The sequence below is a fragment of the Corythoichthys intestinalis genome, chromosome 13 (assembly GCF_030265065.1).
Source record: "Corythoichthys intestinalis isolate RoL2023-P3 chromosome 13, ASM3026506v1, whole genome shotgun sequence".
In the NCBI taxonomy this organism is placed as follows: Eukaryota; Metazoa; Chordata; class Actinopteri; order Syngnathiformes; family Syngnathidae; genus Corythoichthys; species Corythoichthys intestinalis.
Genome location: NC_080407.1, coordinates 12,985,686 through 13,008,136, shown reverse-complemented (window position 1 = coordinate 13,008,136; position 22,451 = coordinate 12,985,686). Strand labels below are relative to the sequence as shown.

At 41.7% G+C, this 22,451-nt stretch overlaps 1 protein-coding gene across 2 annotated transcripts in view; it reads left to right on the top strand.

The window, feature by feature from the left end:
- Nucleotides 1-22,451, top strand: part of plxna4 (plexin A4) — a 339,249-nt gene that overhangs the window by 51,908 nt on the left and 264,890 nt on the right. The window contains exons 1-2 of one of the 2 annotated variants that reach the window (XM_057855552.1): nucleotides 6,379-6,483; nucleotides 8,737-8,919. In XM_057855552.1, coding sequence (XP_057711535.1) covers nucleotides 8,773-8,919 — 147 coding nt within the window. In that variant the 5' untranslated portion in view covers nucleotides 6,379-6,483; nucleotides 8,737-8,772. Of the gene's footprint in view, nucleotides 1-6,378; nucleotides 6,484-8,736; nucleotides 8,920-22,451 lie in introns of those variants that run through there. The other variant, XM_057855551.1, reaches the window with a different exon arrangement.

The following is a 22,451-nucleotide window of genomic DNA, read 5'->3' as shown; positions in this document are numbered from 1 at the left end:
TGCATGGAGGAATGGGCAAAAATACCAGCAACAGTGTGTGAAAAGCTTGTGAAGAAAACGTTTGGCCTCCGTTATTGCCAACAAAGGGTGTACATATCAAAGTATTGAGATGAACTTTTGGTATTGACCAAATACTTATTTTCCACCATGATTTTCAAATAAAGTCTTTAAAAATCCAACAATGTGATCTCTCTAATATTTTCAAGTGGGAGAACTTGCACATTTAGTGGTTGACTAAATACTTATTTGCCCCACTGTATATTATCGACTAAAAAGGTAGCCTGAGCCAACTGTCCAATCTAGCTGCCAACCTATTGTGTGTACGATCAAACAAATAGACGGATATAATGCATTTTATGCCGTCCCTTTATCCAAGGACTCAAACAGAGTCATCTTTCAATGGCTGGCGTAAAATGTTGTTTTTCCATTCCCACAACACTTGAGTGTTTTTCAAAAGCAAACCTCCTGTCGCCAGTCCCATCAGCATCTTATTAGCGCACCACGCCGAGCGCTACATTGATATTATTTGCCATTCTGACCCAGGACGTCTATAGCGCCGCGAGTACCAATGTCATGTTCCGACGGCGGCGTAATGAAAACGTGTCTGCTTCCTGACAGACAGAAAGTATATTTCACCAGATTGCAGCAGGCGCTCTCACGAAACACACTCGACGAGATGGCAGATGTGATTGGCAAGCGGCAGAAGTAATACGGTGAAAAACACGGCGCGGGGCTGCGGGAAGTGATGAAAACACACATTTTGCACACACAAATATGCACGCGTACAGATAATGTCAATTGATTTATTTTGGATTATCAAAACCACTTTTGCACTCTCAGAACAGGTAATTGCTCTTGACAGGAATGTTTTTGAGTTTTTGCTATTCTCAGAGCATTCAATTATGGAGCCGCGAATGCTACAAAGATTTCTAGCAACTAAAACCCTTTAACGCTAAAGCTTGATTTTGTCCGAATTTGCATGCCTTTGATGTTGCATTTATATTTCTGGTTGGCTCCCTTTTTTCAGGACACCATGACTTTCATGTCCAAACTGTTGTTGTCTTCACTGACCAATTATAATCAACATTTTGGGCCCAAAAAGACAAAGAAATCCTAAAATCTTTTGTCAAAATGTGTAATATTGATGTCCCATTGATCACCAAACATGCTCAACGAACCGTTTTGAAGCTTGATAGTATTTATTCAACATATTAGCATAAACATTCAACAGAAAAAAATAAGACTATAGCATAGACTTCATAACCTATTGACATGACACGGAAAACGGGGCCGATCCGTAGGGGCCTATTTTTAATTAAAATAATGGGAATATATTTTTATTTATAACAAAAAAACTTCAAATATTTTCAAAACCAAAGCTGCTACCGACCTAAAACCAAAACAGGCACCTACCTTAGCCAAATATGAGACTCCAAGAGAAGCGGCATTTCTTATAAAATCCCGATTAATTATTTTTTATATAATATAACACAACTTAAAATGGCAATAAAAGTCTCAGGTTTTACACTAGATGCACAAAAATCCCCGAATGCAGAGATAATCAGCTATATTTTCAGGATCGATGATAATATTTAACATAACATATATATACGTTTTTGACCATAATAGCAACTTAAATTGTTTTCAACAGCTAATAAATCGCTCAATTTAACATCAGAAACTTAATACTTGAGGAAAAAACATGCAGAATCAATTATAAATAATATGTAAATAGATTATTGATATATTCTGTATACAACCACAATTTATTAAAGAAAAGAATAGCCCTTTATTGTGAATGAAATATTTATTGTCATCATCATCGGTATCTTTGACAATCATTGACAATTACAAAATGTGATATGATTTGCCCGAAGGAACCGAAGAATAAGGCAAAAGCAGACGGGAGGAAGCATATGCTTATCAGTTTCCCGTCCCCCATACAACTAAAGACGCACACTCAGACATGGTACATACATCAAAGTGTGGCTTCAGATGTCATCATTAATTTTCAAGAGAGGTCAGCTGGTCAAGATTTCTAATAGATTTAATCTTCATATCTTGCATCTTGACAAGGATCCTGCAATCCGAGACCCAGGTGTTGGCTATTTTCCCAGCTTTCTTGAGTTGACGTGCTTTTCTTGCACCGTCGCCGGTTCTCTCCCCCCAGATGGGAGCAGAAAGCAGCGACGGATGTCCAGCGGTTCCATGTTTATTAAATACTCTTTCAGCTTAGCAATTGCCAGTTGCGCCATTGTATCACCTGGGCTAGGCGTCACTTGTAATCCAGAAATGATGAGCTCATCTGCGCATCGGCACTAGTCGAGATCGTCCGCCAAAATTTCCAGCCTCTTGATGCGAACATCTCTCTCCTCGACCGCCTGCTTGAGTTTCTCGTTTTCAGCACGCATTAACTGGAGCTCTCTGACGATTTCTTGATTCTGGTTTTGAATCAAGCCAGTCAAGGAGACCTCCAATCTCTGTATGGAGGATTTTATTTCATCCAAGTCTCCAGGTTTCAAATTCTTTGGAGCCATACTGGGAGTCGAGCTTGCTGGCCCTGAGTTGGCCCTGAGCGCTTATCGGTTGAGATAAGTTGCTCTTGGGAGCTCAGAGGAGTGTGTCTGTTAACAGCTTGAGCTGAATCAACAATCGTATAATTATCATTATACAGTTATACAATGAAATTGTGGAGCATCCCTTTACAGTGCAGGATAAGTTAAAATCTCAAAAGTGATGTGCAAGTATGAAATCTAACTAAACATAAATATCAAATGCGTATGAGATAGTCGATTCTTGGTTAAAAGCAAAAGAAACCGTGCAGGTAACATCTATTTTACATAAATATGGTGAATATGCGGCTCGTCTGTAAGTTCACTGTGGCGCCGCCTTACAACAAGTCTACAGCAAAGAGCTTTTTACATTGAAATTCTTGTGAATAAATTCTTAAACCCCTGAATTCTTTATAGATATGGACGTAAAACCGTCTTGATCCTTGGTTAAAAGCAAAAGAAACCATGCAGGTAGCATTTATTTTATGTAAATATAGCGAACTATGAGCCTAGTCAGTTACGAATATTAGCTGCCGTAAACAAAGAAGAAAATTATTGCGAATAAATCCTTCAATCACTGAATTCTTTATAGATATGGACATAAAACTGTGTCAATTCTTTGTTAAAAGAGCTAAAAACCGGGCAGTTACGCATCTATTTAACGTATATACAGTGAGGCAAATAAGTATTTAGTCAACCACTAATTGTGCAAGTTCTCCCTCTTGAAAATATTAGAGAGGTCTGTAATTGTCAACATGGGTAAAAAAACAGAAAATCACATTGTTTGATTTTTAAAGAATTTGTTTCCAAATTAGAGTGGAAAATAAGTATTTGGTCACCTACAAACAAGCAAGATTTCTGGCTGTCAAAGACGCCTAACTTCTTCTAACGAGGCTCCACTCGTTACCTGTATTAATGGCACCTGTTTTAACTCATTATCGGTATAAAAGACACCTGTCCACAACCTCAGTCAGTCACACTCCAAACTGCACTATGGCCAAGACCAAAGAGCTGTCGAAGGACACCAGAGACAAAATTGTAGACCTGCACCAGGCTGGGAAGACTGAATCTGCAAGAGGTAAAACGCTTGGTGTAAAGAAATCAACTGTGGGAGCCATTATTAGAAAATGGAAGACATACAAGACTACTGATAATCTCCCTCGATCTGGGGCTTCATGCAAGATCTCACCCCGTGGCGTCAAAATGATAACAAGAACGGTGAGCGAAAATCCCAGAACCACACGGGGGGACCTAGTGAATTACCTACAGAGAGCTGGGACCACAGTAAAAAAGCATCAGTAACACAATGCGCCGCCAGGGACTCAAATCCTGCACTGCCAGATGTGTCCCCCTGCTGAAGAAAGTGCACGTCCAGGCCCGTATGCACAAAGGAGTGGCTTCTTAAGAAGCATTTCAAGGTCCTGGAGTGACCTAGCCAGTTTCCAGATGTCAACCCTGTAGAAAATCTGTGGAGGGAGTTGAAAGTCCATGTTGCCCAACGACAGCCACAAAACATCACTGCTCTAGAGGAGATCTGCATGGAGGAATGGGCCAAAATACCAGCAACAGTGTGTGAAAAGCTTGTGAAGAGTTACAGAAAACGTTTGGCCTCCGTTATTGCTAACAAAGGGTACATAACAAAGTCTTGAGATGAACTTTTGGTATAGACCAAATAATTATTTTCCACCATGATTTGCAAATAAATTCTTTGAAAATCAAACAATGTGATTTTCTGTTTTTTTTCCCCCCACATTCTGTCTCTCATGGTTGATGTTTACCCATGTTGACAATTACAGGCCTCTCTAATATTTTCAAGTGGAAGAACTTGCACAATTAGTGGTTGACTAAATACTTATTTACCCCACTGTACTTAATAATAAGGGTGATAAAACTATAAAACTCAAATGACATTATCTCCTGTTTTACTTGGTCGATTGACTTCAAGTAAAAACGGGCGTGGACCTCAACTTCCGCACTTTCAAATGAGACCAACCAGTTGCACGTGGCTGACGTAATTACAGCGTGACGAGGCTTCAAAGATGATATGCGTAAATCTGTCGCTGACGGGGTTCAAGGGTTCATCGCTAATATCGCTAATAGGAAATATTAATTCATTTACTGCCACTGACAACACTAGATATTAAATCTATCCATCTAAGAGTGGCATTGATGGCGATCCTCGTCAAAATAGATTGGCGATCTATCGCTGTCAATGGTAGCCAATGAGTTAAAAACAGGCATGTTGTTCAAAATCATCCTGACATCATATCCTGTTTTTAGCCAATTTTGCTAAGCATTCATTTGTTTACCCTCCTTCTTTGTCCTTGCTCCTTTTAGCCTCCGACCCAGTGACTCCATCGTAGTGCAAATCCGGCTAATCTTCATCGATCATTCAAACCTCTTAAACTCCTATCCAAGCCCAAAAGCTCAGTGTGCCTGAGATAAGCCACGTTCCATTTATCTAATGAAAGCCAGAACCCATATTTCTTTCGTGAAAGGTCGCCGGGAAGCGCTACTCCATGGTGAAGAATGGAACCCAAGACTAAAAGAGCCACTTAATCCGAGAACATTCCACCTCTGACCGCTTCCCATTTTGCGTTTCAAGCAAATGAACACTATGTTTTTAGTTTGGCATTAATGAATGTTTGTCCTGCGCGTGCCAAGACGTTACATTATACTCTAGATAATGGACTTCACGTGACCACCGTGCCATAACTCAAGCTTTCTATCTCGGCTGACGGTTTTTGAATGAATGCAAAGGCGCCATCACCTGCCAACTCTTCCCTTGCATTCAATCAAACTGCGAAGTCATTCATCACTCTGTGCCCGCTTGCCTCCTAAAAAAGTGTTTCTAAATCCAACCTCACACATACACATACAAAATAACGACCAATCGCCAGCGCCATTATTCTCTTATCGACTCCCATAAGTCATTCTACCCCGCCCAATGTCACGACTGATATAAATATTGTCTGCCGGCATTGTGGGATGCTGCATACAAACAAGAAATAGGCGGCGGAGCTGTTTTTTTCTCCGCAAAAATGGCTGCCGAGAGAATATCAAATGCATTGCAGGGATTTGCTTTAAAGCGTCATGACGCTTTGCATCATTTCCCGTTTTAATATCTTGCCGCGCTGGCGTCGGTCGGACTGCGGGGAATCGTGCCTGACAGCTCAGCCTCTGGCGCCGCAGCCCGACGTCGGTCCTCTTCCATCTTCATCATCTCCACGCGCTCGTTTCCGCTCTACACAACAACAAAAGTCTTCACACGGAGTCCCCGCTGGGGGCTTGGAATTTTGCACCTTTAGAATTCAAAGTGAAATTATAAGTTTCTCTACACAACAATGTTCTTAGATGTTGCTAGTAAAACAAAACCAGGAAAAGTTCTCCAGAGGAGTGTTTTGGATCGTGAGCATACCCAAATCACAATTTTGTCTTTCAATGTGGTTTTGGCGATCAACCACCTCGGGCGCTGTTCCAGATGCAGCATGACTAAGATATTTACAGTGGGGCAAATAAGTATTTAGTCAACCACCAATTGTGTAAGTTCTCCTACTTGAAAAGATTAGAGAGGCCTGTAATTGTCAACATGGGTATACCTCAACCATGAGAGACAGAATGTGGAAAAAAAAAACTGAAAATGACATTGTTTCCAAATTAGAGTGGAGAATAAATATTTGGTCACCTACAAACAAGCAAGATTTCTGGCTGTCAAAGAGGTCTAACTTCTTCTAACGAGGTCTAACGAGGCTCCACTTGTTACCTGTTTGAATGGCACCTGTTTTCACTCATTATCGGCATAAAAGACACCTGTCCACATTTCAGTCAGTCACACTCCAAACTCCATTATGGCCAAGACCAAAGAGCTGTCAAAGGACACCAGAGACAAAATTGTAGACCTGCACCTAGCTGGGAAGACAATCTGCAACAGGTAAAATGCTTGGTGTAAGAAATCATCTGTGGGAGCAATTATTAGAAAATGGAAGACATACAAGACCACTGATAATCTCCCTCGATCTGGGGCTTCATGCAAGATCTTACCCCGTGGCCTCAAAATGATAACAAGAACGGTGAGCAAAAATCTCAGAACCACACGGGGGGACCTAGTGAATGACCTACAGAGAGCTGGGACCATAGTAACAAAGGCTAATATCAGTAACACAATGCGCTGCCAGGGACTCAAATCCTGCACTGCCAGACGTGTCCCCCTGCTGAAGCCAGTATACGTCCAGGCCCGTCTGCAGTTCGCTAGAGAGCATTTGGATGTGAATGTGTTCTGGTCGGATGAAACCAAAATAGAACATTTTGGTAGAAACACAGGTTCTCGTGTTTGGAGGAGAAAGAATACTGAATTGCACCTGAAGAACACCACACCCACTGTGAATCATGGGGGTGGAAACATCATGCTCTGGGGCTGTTTTTCTGCAAACAGACCATGGCGACTGATGTGTGTAAAGGGAAGAATGAATTGGGCCATGTATCGAGAGATTTTGAGTGAAAATCTCCTTCCATCAGCAAGGGCATTGAAGATCAGACGTGGCTGGGTCTTTCAGCATGACAATGATCCCAAACACACAGCCAAAGCAACAAAAGCTTCGTAAGAAGCATTCAATGTCCTAGAGTGGCCTAGCCAGTCTCCAGATCTCAACCCCATAGAAAATCCGTGGAGGGAGTTGAAAGTCTGTGTTGCCCAACGACAGCCCCAAAACGTCACTGCTCTAGAGGAGATCTCCATGGAGGAATGGGCCAAAATACCAGCAACAGTGTGTGAAAAGCTTGTGAAGAGTGACAGAAAACGTTTGGCCTCAGTTATTACCAACAAAGTGTACATAACAAAGTATTGAGATGTACTTTTGGTATGACCAAATACTTATTTTCCACCATGATTTGCAAATTAATTCTTTAAAAATCAAACAATGTGATTTTCTGGTTTTTGTTTTCCACATTCTGTCCCTCATTGTTGAGGTTTACTCATATTGACAATTACTGGCCTCTCTAATATTTTCAAGTGGGAGAACTTGCACAATTAGTGGTTGACTAAATACTTATTTGCCCCACTGTATCTAGGGCTTTGCCTTACAAAGGCCAACATAATGTTGTCCTGCAACTTCTCGCAGCCCAAACTGTTTCACTGATCGCCATCGTTGAAGTATCGACACGACCGGAATTTTTGCGCTACACAGGGACATTTTCGAAGGACCCCGAGAAATTTTTCGTTCAACCGTTAACGCCGATTAAATTAAAAAAAAAAAAAAAAAAAGTTTCAAGATATATCTAGTTCTACAATTTTTGACCAAATCACACAATTTGGGCATCAAAAATGACAGTGAGGGGCATAAAAGTTGTATACAGAATTTGGAAAAAATTAACAGTTCCCTGGAAATTTGCCCAAAATTTTCCCATTCATTTTTAATGGGATGCCACGTCCAAATGTCCCATTCACTTTACATTACATTGATGCCATTGACAACCATGTATGTCGAATCTATTCTGTTGATGCCAATGTACTTGGACTCCATTGAAGCATATGTAAGTCAATGCCATTGACGACCGTGGATTTTTTTCGTTCGACTGTTGACGCCGATTTAACGGGAAAAAAAAGTTTCAAGATGTATTTAGTTCTACAATTATTTACCAAATCACATAATTTGGGCATTAAAAATGACGATGAGGGGCATAAAAGTTGTAAACAGAATTTGGAAAAAAAATTACAGTTCCCTGGAAATTTGCCCAAAATTTTCCCATTCATTTGGGATGCCACGTCCAAATTTCCCATTCACTTCAAACGGCATTTGCTTTTTTTTAATGCCTTTGACAGCCATGTTTGTCAAGTCTATTGATGCCATTGTAGTTGGATTCCATCAACGCATATGGAAGTAAATGCCATTGACGGCCATTAATGTCCAAATTTCCCATTCATTTTCAATGGGAAAAAAGCAATGTCCCCAAATCAACAGGAATAGACCTGATATGACAAGGACATGTCCCCCAAATGACCTGATATGACCAGGACATGTCCCCAAATGTCCCCAAATCAACAGGAAGTGACCCCAAACCAACCTGGGCGGGGCCAAGATCTGTATCTCCACATAGCATAGCCCCAGAGTAATTTCTTCAAAAATTGCTGCGGTAAACTCTGAAAGCATGTGAGTAATTTTCATTGTTCACGGTTTCTCCCATGCAGCTCCTGACCATCGATGACGACTTCTGCGGCCTGGACATGAACGCGCCGCTCGGGGTGTCCGAAATGGTGCGCGGCAGGCCTATTTTCTCCGACGCCAATGACAAAATGACCTCCGTCGTGGCCTACGTCTACAAGAACCACTCGCTGGTCTTCGTGGGCACCAAAAGCGGACGCGTAAAAAAGGTACGTGTAATCAGCTCTCCTAAAGTTCCTATGAAGGCAAAAAGCATGTTTATTTCATACTTCACGCGGTATGCTCTTGAATGAAATGGACCACTTGGATGTGTGTGGATTCGATCGATATTTCTATTAAATTTTTTTGATCACGCGCCATGAAAATGAGTGACTTCCCGGATTGACGAAGAATGCGGACTCTGCTGATTTTGTGGATTATTTCGTTTATTTTTCGCATTTTCACCAGCCCAATGTGCTGCAGGCTTTTGTTGCTGCACCAGGGAGAAGCGTGTGAGCCTTTTTGGGTTTCAAAAAGTTCCCATTCACCGCGGATAATGGCCAAAACAAGTCCGACAACTGTGGGACTATTGGCCTAATGAGGAAGTGCATAAAATAAGTGTTTTATATGATGTCAAATACTGGGATCACAGCACACGTTTTAATAAGGAGGTAGCTTGCATTTTGTGTGTGACAATGCTTCTTGTCCACCGAGAAGGCCACTCGGCCGACGACCGGTGGCCTGTCACACACCATGGTCACTTCAACCCCCTCGGTCCGATTCGCTTGCCCGCCGAGAATGCGCCTTCCTCGGCTTGGCCAGACCCCGCTACCACGTCGGCCGGTTTGTCCACCGAAAAATGGGCTATTTTTCGGCGTTCATTCCTGGCGACGAGCACCACCAGCCCGCCGTGGCCGCAGCAGAACGACGAGCCATAATTTGCTCACCGCCGGGCTTTGGCCGATCGCTGAAGACAATCAACCCCTGGCCGTGTGTGACATGATTCGGGGTAGTTTTGTGTGATTTCTTGTTTTCGAAAGGCGAGAATAAGACCTGGAAAAGCCGCTCGGTTCGTGTTAACATGTCGGATAGCCTGTTTACGCTCTTTCCGCCGTCTCCGAAGCCGGGGCAGGGAAATGACAAAAGCCGTCAAACTCCGGTGGCATAAAATACTGTTCGGGAGGTGCAAAAAGTCAGCAGTTTTGACCATGATGCAGTAATTTTGCCGTTTCGTACTGAATAAATACATTTTTAATATTTTGTAATCCATTTAGCACAAGCCTGTTATTTCTCATGTCATATTTTGGGCCATTTAAGGTCATTTACCTGTTAATTCTTAGTTACTTCCTGTTGATTTTGGGGTATTTTATGGGTCACTTCCTGTTTATTTTGAGTTACAGACCAGGAAGTGACCTGAGAATTACCCAAATAAATAGGCAGTGACTTAAACTCAACAGTAAATGACCTGGAAATGCCCTAAAATGAACAGCAAGTGACCTGTAAATGCCCTGAAAATCGGACAGAATGACTGTGAATGCTCTGGTTTTGAATGAACATACGTTCTAAATGGATTGGGCGTCGAGCACAGTCAATGCAGCTTTAGAGTTAACTGAGACACTATTATGGTGGAAGATTTTGGTAGCAACTTGTTGGTTTCTCTTTTTTTTAAGACATTGACAACTTTTAAAAACGATATCTTGATTCTTGTGGGAACATATCGATAACCTTTTGGGATACAAAGTATCATGATATATCACCATTTCGATATTTTGTCACACCCCTAGTCATGACCATATCATTTATTTAGCAATTGGGGGGAAAAATACTCAAATAAAAAGAATATCCTGTAAAAATATTGGAGTAGCGAGATTGAAACAATCATGACATTTTGCTGCTCTTTGTCGTATTTTCCTTGTTCTGAATCTTCCCCCTCAATGGGCTGAATTTTAAATTCTGAATTCCTGCCGACGTCATCATCCAGCTGGGGATGCTAGATCACTATAATGACAGGCGGCGCTAAAAGGACAGATTAAAAGTAGGGCTGTCAAAATTATCACGTTAACGGGCGGTAATTAATTTTTTTAAATTAATCACGTTAAAATATTTGACGCAATTAAGGCACATGCCCCGTTCAAACAGATTAAAATGACAGCACAGTGCAAAGCCATCCTGTTTCTTGTGTTTTTGGGAGTTTAATCGCCCTCTGCTGCGCTTGGGTGCGACTGATTTTATGGGCTTAAGCACCCATGAGCATTGTGTAATTCTTGACATCAACAATGGCGGGCTACTAGTTTATTTTTCTGATTGAACATTTTTACCAATTTTATTAAAACGAAAACATTAAGAGGGGTTTTAATATATCATTTCTATAACTTGTACTAACATTTATCTTTTAAGAATTACAAGTCTTTCTTTCCATGGATCGCTTTAACAGAATGTTAATAATGTTAATGCCATCATGTACCGTATGTTGAATGTATATATCCATCTTGTGTCCTATCTTTCCTTTCCAACAATAATTTACAGAAAAATATGGCATATTTTATAGATGGTTTAAATTGCGATTAATCACGATTAATTAATTTTTAAGCTGTAATTAACTCGATTAAAAATTTTAATCATTGGACAGCACTAATTAGAAGACTAAAATATGATTCTAATTTACATAATAATGCTATTTAAGATATTTTTATGCTGTCACATGTACTTTAAAATACTCTTAAGTAGGGATGTTCTGATCATGTTTTTTTGCTCCCGATCCGATCCCGATAGTTTAAGTTTGAGTATCTGCCGATCCCGATATTTTCCGATCCGATTGCTTTTTTTTTTTTTTTGCTCCCGATTCAATTCCAATCATTCCCGATAATTTTTCCCGATCATATACATTTTGGCAATGCATTAAGAAAAAAATGAATAAATCTCGGACGAATATATACATTCAACATACAGTACATAAGTACTGTATTTGTTTATTATGACAATAAATCCTCAAGATGGCATTTATATTATTAACATTCTTTCTGTGATAGAAAGACTTGTAATTCTTAAAGGATAAATGTGACTTTGTATATTGTGACTAAATATTGCCATCTAGTGTATTTGTTGAGCTTTCAGTGAATGATACTGTAGCCATTTAACTGTTGTGCCCAAATGCATGATGGGAAGTGCACCCATGACTGTGCGTAGTGGTACCAATTGATATATCTTCTCTGCGTTGGGAAATAACATAAGGTGTTAAGAAAAAGATCAATTACTACTTTTCTTCCCCACATTACTTACCACGATATTTCTAATCGTAGGGAGAGGGATTGTAAGGCTTTAGCCAATTAAAAAAATGCTCCATAGGCTGCCAAAATTCACTCTATTCATTTTACGCTGCCTTTTAGCTCTATGTATAGGTAAAACGGCGCCATTACAAATTGAATGCGACAATGCGTGTGTGGGTCGTCCAGCGCATGCGTTAATTGCGTTAAATATTTTTAACGTTATACATTTGTAAAAAAATTACCGTATTTTTCGGACTACAAGTCGCTCCTGAGTATAAGTCGATCCAGCCATAAAATGCCCAACGAAGAGGAAAAAAAACATATACAAGTCGCACCGGAGTATAAGTCGAATTTGTGGGGGAAATTTACTTGATAAAATCCAACACATAGAACAGACATGTCATCTTGAAAGGCAATTTAATATAGAAATACAATAGAGAACAACATGCTAAATAAATGTAGTGTACAGTGCATGAACAACGAAATGTAAATATACTGTCCTACGCTATGGCTCGGTCCTGGCTATACAGCGAACTCCCAAAAGACAATGCTGGACGTCCGTATAATTTGCTGAATCAATTTGGTCCTCGATAGAAAACAGGTTCGCATCAACGTAAATAAATGATAATTAGGTACTATTAGTAATAAGTAACAGGTTAGCATGCGTTCGCTATCATTAGCACATCGTTCAAACAACCACACAACTGGCTCTAAGTGTCCGATCGCGGGTGGAAAACACACAACAACAACAGAAGAGATGATACACGCAGGCGTTGCCTCTGTAGAAATGATTTAAAAGCATAAACAATGAAAGTAGGTTCGCAGCCGTCTATTCTCTCGCGCTAACTCACTCACTCAGAGCTACGTAGCTGTCCGTCTTCTTCTGGCGTGTGAGCACTCTTCTTCACGTAAACAAGTTCGAGTGCGCCCTCACGTGGGCGTGAAAGCGCCACAAACTAAATGCATCCATTTCAAGATAAAAAAGTCAATAATACAATTGAACATACACTGCCAAAGGCAGAACGCGAACGTGGCCATAGCTATAAAGAGTTATTCAGATAACTATAGCATAAGAACATGCTAACAACTTTACAAAACCATCGGTGTCACTGCAAAACACCAAAATAACATGTGAAATTATATCATAATGTGTTAATAATTCCACACATAAGTCGCTCCTGAGTATAAGTCGCACCCCCAGCCAAAATATGAAAAAAAAACGCGACTTATAGTCCGAAAAATACGGTAATTACCGCCGTTAACGGGATAAATTTGATAAGCCTACCTTATGCCTAAACTAAAGACTCTGGATGAGTGTAACATATTATGTCTGTAACGTTAAATACAATTAGAAAACGATTCAATTAAAAAAAAAAATATATATATATATTAAAAAAAGGCATGTCCGATATTTTTTTGCCGATTCCGATACTTTGAAAATGGCGTGATCGGACCCGAAATCTCTACTTATAAGGTTGTGAGAGCAGGGAGGATAGTTGTAGTAAGACGGATTGACTTTCGGGCAAACTCGCTGAGTCGGCTGTATTTGCTGCAGCGAGAGGTAGGTGCAAGCGTGCGATGAATTTGAGTGTGTTGTGAGGAAGCGGAGGTGTGATCAAGAGAGCCCCTGAGGGGGGATTTTATTCCTACAGCCAAACCTATCTGGTGTCTCTCTACATCCTTTCCGTCCATTACGCACACACCCACACACACACTTCCAGTGCATCATCTGCATCACTAGTCGACTTTTTCTCCTCTTTGGACTTAAATCCCAGGCACCCCCTGGGGAAGCGAACGGGAGCCCACGTCAGCATGTTGCAGAAGTTGCTAGACAGCGCAAATCAGCACGTTGCAGAACTGATTGGACTTCTTATCTATTTCTTCAGGCATATTTCGCTTCAAATACAGTTTTTGGACTTTGTATGGAATCAATAACAGTTTGCTGCATCTGTAAGTAAGTAGGGGTTCGGCTGCCTTTGAAGCACACTCGGTGCTTTTGCTACCATGTGAGGACATCTACTCTTTGGTAGTACACGTCGCACTCTGTATGACTGCCGGCAAGCCGCGGTCAAAAACGATTTGTTGAGCGAAACATGACTGGGATAAGACCGGTTTGAGCGTGCCGGGGCCTGTACCTTCGGCGTCCCCCGCATGCCCTCTCGGCCCTTCTTCGGGCTAATAGGATGACGCTTCTTGCTTGTGCACCTTTTTTTCCGCTGTGGTTGTAAGTCCGTGGCTGCGAGCCTCACAAGTCTGGCGAAAGCGAAGGTTGAGCTGGAGGACAGCTGTGTCTTGAAGAGTTAGAGAGGCGAGAAATGAACCTGAGAAATATGATCGCGCGTTGCCAACACACGCAAGCAAATAGTGATTTTGACACTGTTTGTAATGCTTGATTACCGGCCCCCTTCCTGTGTTTGTTTTGCTGCTTTTATTGCACACGGGGGCCCGAGCGGCGTTCTCGCTCACAATAACCAACACGCTGCAAAGCAACTATGTAATCATATTTTATACCTGCTGCTCATGTATGATAATGAGCCGCAAATTTAGTGTCATTGGGTAATAAAAGCGTCGGCGGTTGTGAATATTGTCTTTGGTTAAGTATGCTTACAAATAAATGCACTTTGGCTGCGAGTATGTCACATTTGATTGTGCGCTATGAGATTCTGACGGGATGATAACCTTCAGCCAAAATATCACGGTTTCACAGTGTTACCGTATGGCTATTACAGCTCTAAAATGTGTTACTATGAGATATCTGGGTAAAATTTTTTTTTTTTGAAATATTCTAAATCAAATTAAAATAAATGCAGTCCTTTCGGTGAGGCTAAACCCACAGCCACTGCTCAACATTATTGCCATCAGAACTAGGGATGGGAATTGATACGATTTTTCCGATTCCATTATCGATATTGCTTAACGATTCAATTCTTAATCGATTCTCTTATCGATTCTAATTTGGGGAAAAAGAACAAACGTTTTGATTGGCATCGGGTTTGTTTAATCAGAAGTCACAACCTTACAAACTCACAACGAGGTCAAAAGAGGCACGAAGCCTCAATTTTAACTAGGAGTGGGAACCTCTTGGTACCTCACAATAACGATGATCTGACGATATAGCGATACAATGATTATCGATACATTGGTCAGGAAATCATTCTAGGATATTCTAAAACCAACTAATAAACAGAAAAACAAGCTTCTGCTGTGAATTTGAATGAGTTTATCACTAGTAGACGTCCAATCCATTTGAACTGGGAGGGTGGCAGCGAATGAACGAATGTTCATTCGCTGCCATCCCTCCCACTTCAAACGGATTGAACGTCTATGGCCGTCAGTAGCAGCCAATGCCATTGACATTGGCACCTTTTTAAAATGATATCTCAATTCTTGCAGGAGCATATCGATAACCTTTTGGGATACAAAGTATTACGATATATCACCATTTCGATATTTTGTGACACCACTAATGTTAACTGTGGCAATAAGTGGCAAATACACAAGAATGTGTAACATATTACTGAAACATTTTTCTAATAGAAATAAAAAATATTGGTATATATTAGCATATAGGTCGTTGTTCTGCCTTTGGCAATATGTGTTAAGCAGATATAGCCACATAACTTTTCCTTCTCTGATGAGGGGCCAGGGTCAGTTTGTAACAGAAAAGATGTGACGATTTGCAGGAGTGCCTAAATGTAAAAATTTATTGTTTTTCAGAAAGCCACAATCAAATAACCCTTTCTGGATTCTTCATGGAACAAAAAGTAAACAAAATAATAATACAATATAATACAATATGATAAAATATAATATAACTCTATTAATTAAATAGATAATAACCAAATAACTCTCTCTGGGTTCTTCACAGAAAAAAGCTAGGAAATAAATAACACTATTGGAACCCCAAAAAAAAAAAAAATTGTTCAGGCGGCCGGACCAAATGTGGAGGCGGGCCGTAGTTTGGGGATATTACACTTTAACAGTTAAAGTGTATTATTAATTATACAGGTAAAGTATTATATACCATTATATTGAAATGCATGCCTTTTAGTTTTTATGGTGCTTACGCGCTCAAGTGGGGGCGCCCTTGCGCTTCCTCACGCGAAGACGAACGCGCTCACGCGAAGAAGTGCCGCATCCAAGCGATTAAGCGAGTTCGCGAGAGAGGGAAATACTGCTACGAGCCTACGTTCTTTGTTAATGTTTGTAAACTATCTAGAGGCAACGCCTGTATGTGTCATCTTTTGTATTGTTGTTGTGTGTTTCCACTCGCGATCGGACACTTAAATCCAGTTGTGCAGTGGTTTGAACGACATGCTAATGCTAGCGAATGCATGCTAACTGTTTGTGTTATTATTGTATTAGCAGCTAATCATCGTTGATTTACGTTGATGCGAACCTGTTGGTTTTTGGGGACGAAATTGATTTGTTTCATTTCAATTTTTAGTTTCACTCTTTAAGTGATGGTTGAATAAAGTCAGCAAATTATACAAACGTCTTCTGCATCGTCATTTGGGAGTTTAGCTAGCTGTATAGCCAGGACTGAACCTTAGGGTTAGGGTTATATCATTGTGAAGTCTATGCGGTGACGTTTTCATACCACGGTATACCTTGAAAACTGTAATCTGCACATGTCTAGCCCTACCGCCCTCTCCCAAAAAACACTAGTTGTCATTTCCTGTGAAATTCAGTTATTTGGCCATTATTCTCCTCAGCTTCAGCCCATATGGCAGACATGTTGGACAGAAGGTGATCAATACCCCGCCATCACAAGTGCACAGGCACGTACGCACAGCCCCATTACTCGCCAATACTCCCCTCCCATGCACGCCGGGCTCCTCCCCAGTCGTTAAAGCGTATACCATTAGATGACATCACAGGCAATAAAAGACAACAGCACAACAATAAAAGGTCCGAGCCTAGGTCCACCTCCTTTATCAGTGACTTTATAAGCCCTCCCCCAACCCCCAGCCTAATGGATGTTGATTTATATACACTCGCCCACCTAACCTTCTCTCAGTCTTTTTTTGCTTTTAAATGTTATTTATTGCACCGCGAGCGACACATCCGTCTGAATAAAATGAGCGTTACGGCAAAATAGAGTGGATGGACCTTAATGCACCGTTGTTTGGGCCAGCTCACTTTTATGACATCATGAATTTAAGAGGGGCGGGAAGCGTTAGCAAATGAAATTTTGTGTGCTCGTGAAATGTTTCTATTTGACGAGTTAGAATAATATTTGCTTCAGCCTGAGGACTCGACAACAGTTTACAACCATTGTCACAGTTGATGGTTTAATTAAAGAGACATCATTTGCAAACGTGAGTGATAGCTCGTTGGACTTCTACCTTCGGTGTTGAAGGAGATAGTATGTTTTCTCGTCGGCACCGTCTAACTGTTTGCATTATTCTGACAAACGTAATATAATCAATCAGGGAATAGTATCGTTTCTCGTATTTACTGTTTGTATTACTCTAACACACCCAATATAAAATTAATAGCACTTATACCATAGTTCAAGGAAAACAAGCAGAATACAGGGCATAAGAGATACATGACACCTTCTTATTACGGAAGCCCAATGTGTGCGTCATGCAATTAACTGAGCAAGTTTGACACTGACAAGCCCACGTCTGCACCACCAAGTCTCGCAATCAGTTCTCCCGGACAGTCCAGAACAAATGGTGGGACGCCCTGTTCCAACACAAGGATCACCTGCGAACACCCGATATCCAACTGATAATATGACTGGTAAGACTCCAAGAGCCCCTTTGACGCTCAACTCGCTTTGCCCTGTCAACAGTAACTCCCAAATTCTCCTGTCCAATCTACAAACAGATAATAATCCTAAACAACGCCCAAACACACCCTTCTTCTGCCCAAAGCCCGCTCCGCGAAAGCCTTCAAAAGACTGACTATTTAACTAATCGTTGTCAGTTTTTCTCAGGAACCTTTTGTTGACTTGTGATATGATGACCCTGAATCCTCGCCTGGGTCCCTCTGTGCTGTATGATTGCCGTCGACTCGGAATAAATTGTCAACTTGTGCTTGAAGCCTTTTTCTAGCTTTCAAAATGGAGTCAGTACAAGGGGTTAAGACTGAGGTGAACGCGCTGAGTTTTGCCTTGAAGCCGGGTTGCCAGGGTCCCGGCGGTTCGGCTGGCATGGTTCCGGCTGTCTGGCTAAAAGGTCAGATTCCTTCAGTGTCCTCGTTTAACTCGAACCAAGGATGGCTCAGTTGATACATATCACTTTTGTAACCAGAGAACGATCATCTGACTCTAGTCAGCATATCTTTTGTGAGCACTATGGTCCTCATTAGTCATTTCCATTCACACTCGCAAAACCACAGGGTTGGATTAATCCAATTAGCTGGTAATTAACTTGTGTTGTTCTAGCTGGCCTGTTGTCACTTTCAAGCCCAGAAGACAGGTTGTGGTGAAAAAGCCACCATAAAAAATAGACCAAACTACTGACAGGATGTGACTTTTCTTTTTAAGTGTTTACTTGTCCCTTCAACTCTTCCAGTTTTCTCCTCTTTGTAAACCAAATGGAACATACTAGTCAGGTTTTCTTTTTTTAAACTTCATGCATGGAACCATACCGTGGTCAGACTCGCATATACTGTATGCGTGTGTGTGTTTGTGTGTGTAAACTGTATGGTGACAGAAAGGTGCCATTGGATGATTGTCTGAGGCAATGAACACCTTTAGAGGTTCTCTAGTCCTTCCGAATAGGCTTATCCAGTTGGACAAAGCAGTTGTTGCTTGTTGGGCAGTGGACCGTTTAGGCAGGCAATCGGGCAGACAACCTTTTTACATCTTCCAAAAGCTGGAGTTTGCCTACCGTATAAGGGACAGTGTAATAAAAAACATTTTTTTATGTGGTGACATGTGACACTACGCCCTTTTCCTGGGGCTAGGTGTTGGAGGTTGTTGCTGAAGCAACTTTTTCTTCTGCGCCTTCTTTGCGCCCACATGAGAGTGAGCCAATTCCTTTTCAAGACCCACCAAGAAGTCCACCCATCTCTCTTGCCTTCCGGTGCATGCCTGATACAACACATATGCCTTGAGTGCTGCCATGCCCCTCATATTGTAGAACACGGAAACTGGCCATCTCCGTGTTCCTCCGTGTTTGACAAAGTAAAGGGAGCCCTGGATTTGCAAGTATTCAAGATGCTAATTGCATATTTCCAGAGTGAAACCCCCTTCACACCTAGGCAGCGACTATACAGGGGGGTGTAGGGGGGTTGTATGCTTGATTATTTGTTTGAGTGGTCTATTGTTTGACAAAGCCAAGTAGTCAGTTTGGTATCGGGGTCATTTGACACCTTTCTGGTCTTTCTTTAAAGCCCAAAAACCCGGCACTTCCAGTGTTTATATCGAGAAACACCAGTAATAACATTTTCTTACGTCAACTACATCCAAACCTCTTTGCCTGATTGGCAGTATCAACCGGTATACGTTGTCTCATCCGTGTCAGGTGTTAATGGCGTTTTCAGTCAAGTCATGAATCAGTCTGCTGGGAAAAAAATCAAAGAATGCTTTACAGCCAAATAGCGCTAATAAATAAACACGAGGCTTTGCCAAGGTTGGATCGATGAGGGCCGGCGAAGGTGGAAAATGCACTACTGGATTCGTTCCATTGTTGATTTTATGATGATTTTCTATGCAAAAAATACGTCATTGCAGAAATGACTCACTTTTCCGAGTAACTTCTTAGACTTAGAACTCACTTATGACGTGCCGTTTAGTTGACAGCAGAAGAGGAAGAAGTGGCAGAAAATTCTGGAAAAGCTCAGTTCCTCAATTGAAAGTAAGGTCTCGGGAGCTGAAGTAGCGCTTTGAAGAACCGAGCGCAGCATTTCCTCGCTTTTTTGTGCTTTCATGGTCGACCAACTTTAAATTGGTTCCCTCTCCGAAAGGAGACACTTGAGCTAAACTCATTCCGATGCCCGCGTACAAGAGGAGGCCTCAGATATTGTCTCACCTGCATCTTTCTGATAGAAACGGTAAACTAGCCGGCAAATACGAGCCTTTGCTTCGCTTTGAATTTCCCGGTTTTCTTCCTCGGTCTGTCCATGGCTGAGTGGACTTGCCTTGAGAGTTCTTTGATGACCAACTCCTGCCATATGGTGGCTGTCGGTTTCGCTCTGAAATGGAGATGTGATGACGATGAAGGCCACGTTGTTGGGGGTGAGGTTTAAAGCCATCGCTTACAGGTCAGTGGTCAAGGGGAAATCCTCTAACCTCCCTGCAGGAATTGCTCTAGCGTATGGTCATTTGCTCACGCTGCGCATTAGCACGGGCGGAGACCAGAGCAGAAACCGAGGGCCGCCTGCAGAGGTGCTAATGCAGCGCCCCTCTGCCTCTCCCGACGGGGGGCGGCACTGGCGCCCGACGCAATGAGCGGCTAACCTTGAACGTGACACAAGAGTGAGGCAAGCAAAGGATGTTGGCTTGAACAAGCTCGAGATGAAGCGTACAAAAAAGCTGCCAAAGGCTGTGTATGCGAAAGCCAAGGCCAAATCTTCTTTCTTTTCTTTTGTGCAGATCATTTGTCAGTATTTGGTCGAATGCCGAGAGCTGCGTGTCAGGTTGTGACAGTTCAGTCACCTCTTAACACGACTGCTTCTTTCCAGTCTGTACCAATCAGACAGACAAGAAGCAAAGGAGAGGGGGCAACGGCGCATGACGAATGTGAAAGAGGAAGTAAAAACGCAGACGTACAGAGAGAGCAAGAGTGGGAATTCAAAGCTTTCCAGTGTTTGTGTCTGTCATATCAGGCATCAAACAGGTCAATACCAACACAAGATGGTTAATGTTTGCTGTCGAGGAGGTGAAAGGTCAACGTCTTCCCTCAACCTGCTGTCAATTTCCCACTTTGCCACGCAACCTCTCTCACCCCAGCAGTTTTTTTTTTGCGATTCCGAGCCATCCTCCTCATCACAAACCTGCCATTTAGCTACCATTTCATTATTCCGCTCACTGGATTTAAATTTTGATGTCACTCCTGTGCCTTGAAACACGATGCACCCAAATAACAGCATTTAGAATGCAATCAATTGTATACAGTGCCCTCCATAATTATTGGCACCCCTGAAAAAGATGTGTTTTTTAGCTTCTAATATATATTTTTTAATTCAAATAATATGGGACCTGAATGATAAAAAAGAGAAAAATCCAACCTTCAATACAAGTGCATTCATTCAGTGGTGAAAAAAATCGCACATAAAGAAAAAATTATTTGACATCAAATAATGTGTGTCACAATTATTAGCACCCCTGGTGTTAATACTTTGTACAACCCCCTTTTGCCAACAAAACAAGGTATGGGGACTGAGATGGCCATGAGAGGAGCTTGATTTTGTGTCTGGTGAACCATTTCTGTGTAGATTTGGCTATATGTTTAGGGTCATTGTCTTGCTATAAGACCCAGACCCAGTGACCCAGCTTTCGGGCAGAGGGCAACAGATTTTGATTTAAAATGTCCTGGTATTTCGAAGCATTCATGATGCCATGCACCCTAACAAGGTTCCCAGGGCCTTTGGAAGCGAAACAGCATCACAGACCCACCCCCATACTTCACAGTGGGTATGAGGTGCTTTTCAGAATGCGCATCTTTCATGGCACACCAGATCCACTGATAGTGTTTGTTGCCAAAAAGCTCAACCTTGGTCTCACACAAAAATACACACGTTCCCAGGCTTCAACTGGGACCATGTGCGTTGGTCAGATGAGACCAAGATTGAGCTTTTTGGCAATAAACACTCTAAGTAGGTCTGGCGTGCCACGAAAGATGCGCATGCTGAAAAGCACCTCATACCCACTGTGAAGTATGGGGGTGGGTAAGTGATGCTGTGGGGCTCTTTCGCTTTCAAAGGCCCTGGGAACCTTGTTAGGGTGCATGGCATCATGAATGCTTTGAAATACCAGGACATTTTAGATCAAAATCTGTTGCCCTCTGCCCGAAAGCTGAAGATGGGTCGTCACTGGGTCTTTCAGCAAGACAATGACCCTAAACATATGGCCAAATCTACACAGAAATGGTTCACCAGACACAAACTCAAGCTTGTGAAACATTATAGGAGAGGATTAGGTGCTGTTTTGTTGGCAAAAGGGGGTTGGATAAAGTATTAACACCAGGGTTGCTAATAATTGTGACACACATTATTTGATGTCAAATAATTTTTTCTTTATTTGGGATTTTTTTCCCCCACTGAATAAATGCACTTGTATTGAAGGTTGGATTTTTCTCTTTTTTTTCCCAATAAGGTCCCATATTATTTGAATTAAAATAAAATTATGAGAAGCTAAAAACACATCTTAACCAGGGGTGCCAATCCCAGGGCCTTTGGAAGCGAAACAGCCCCACAGCATCACTGACCCACCCCCATACTTCACAGTGGGTATGAGGTGCTTTTCAGCATGCGCAGCTTTCGTGGCACGCCCACTTAGAGTGTTTGTTGCCAAAAAGCTCAATCTTGGTCTCATCTGA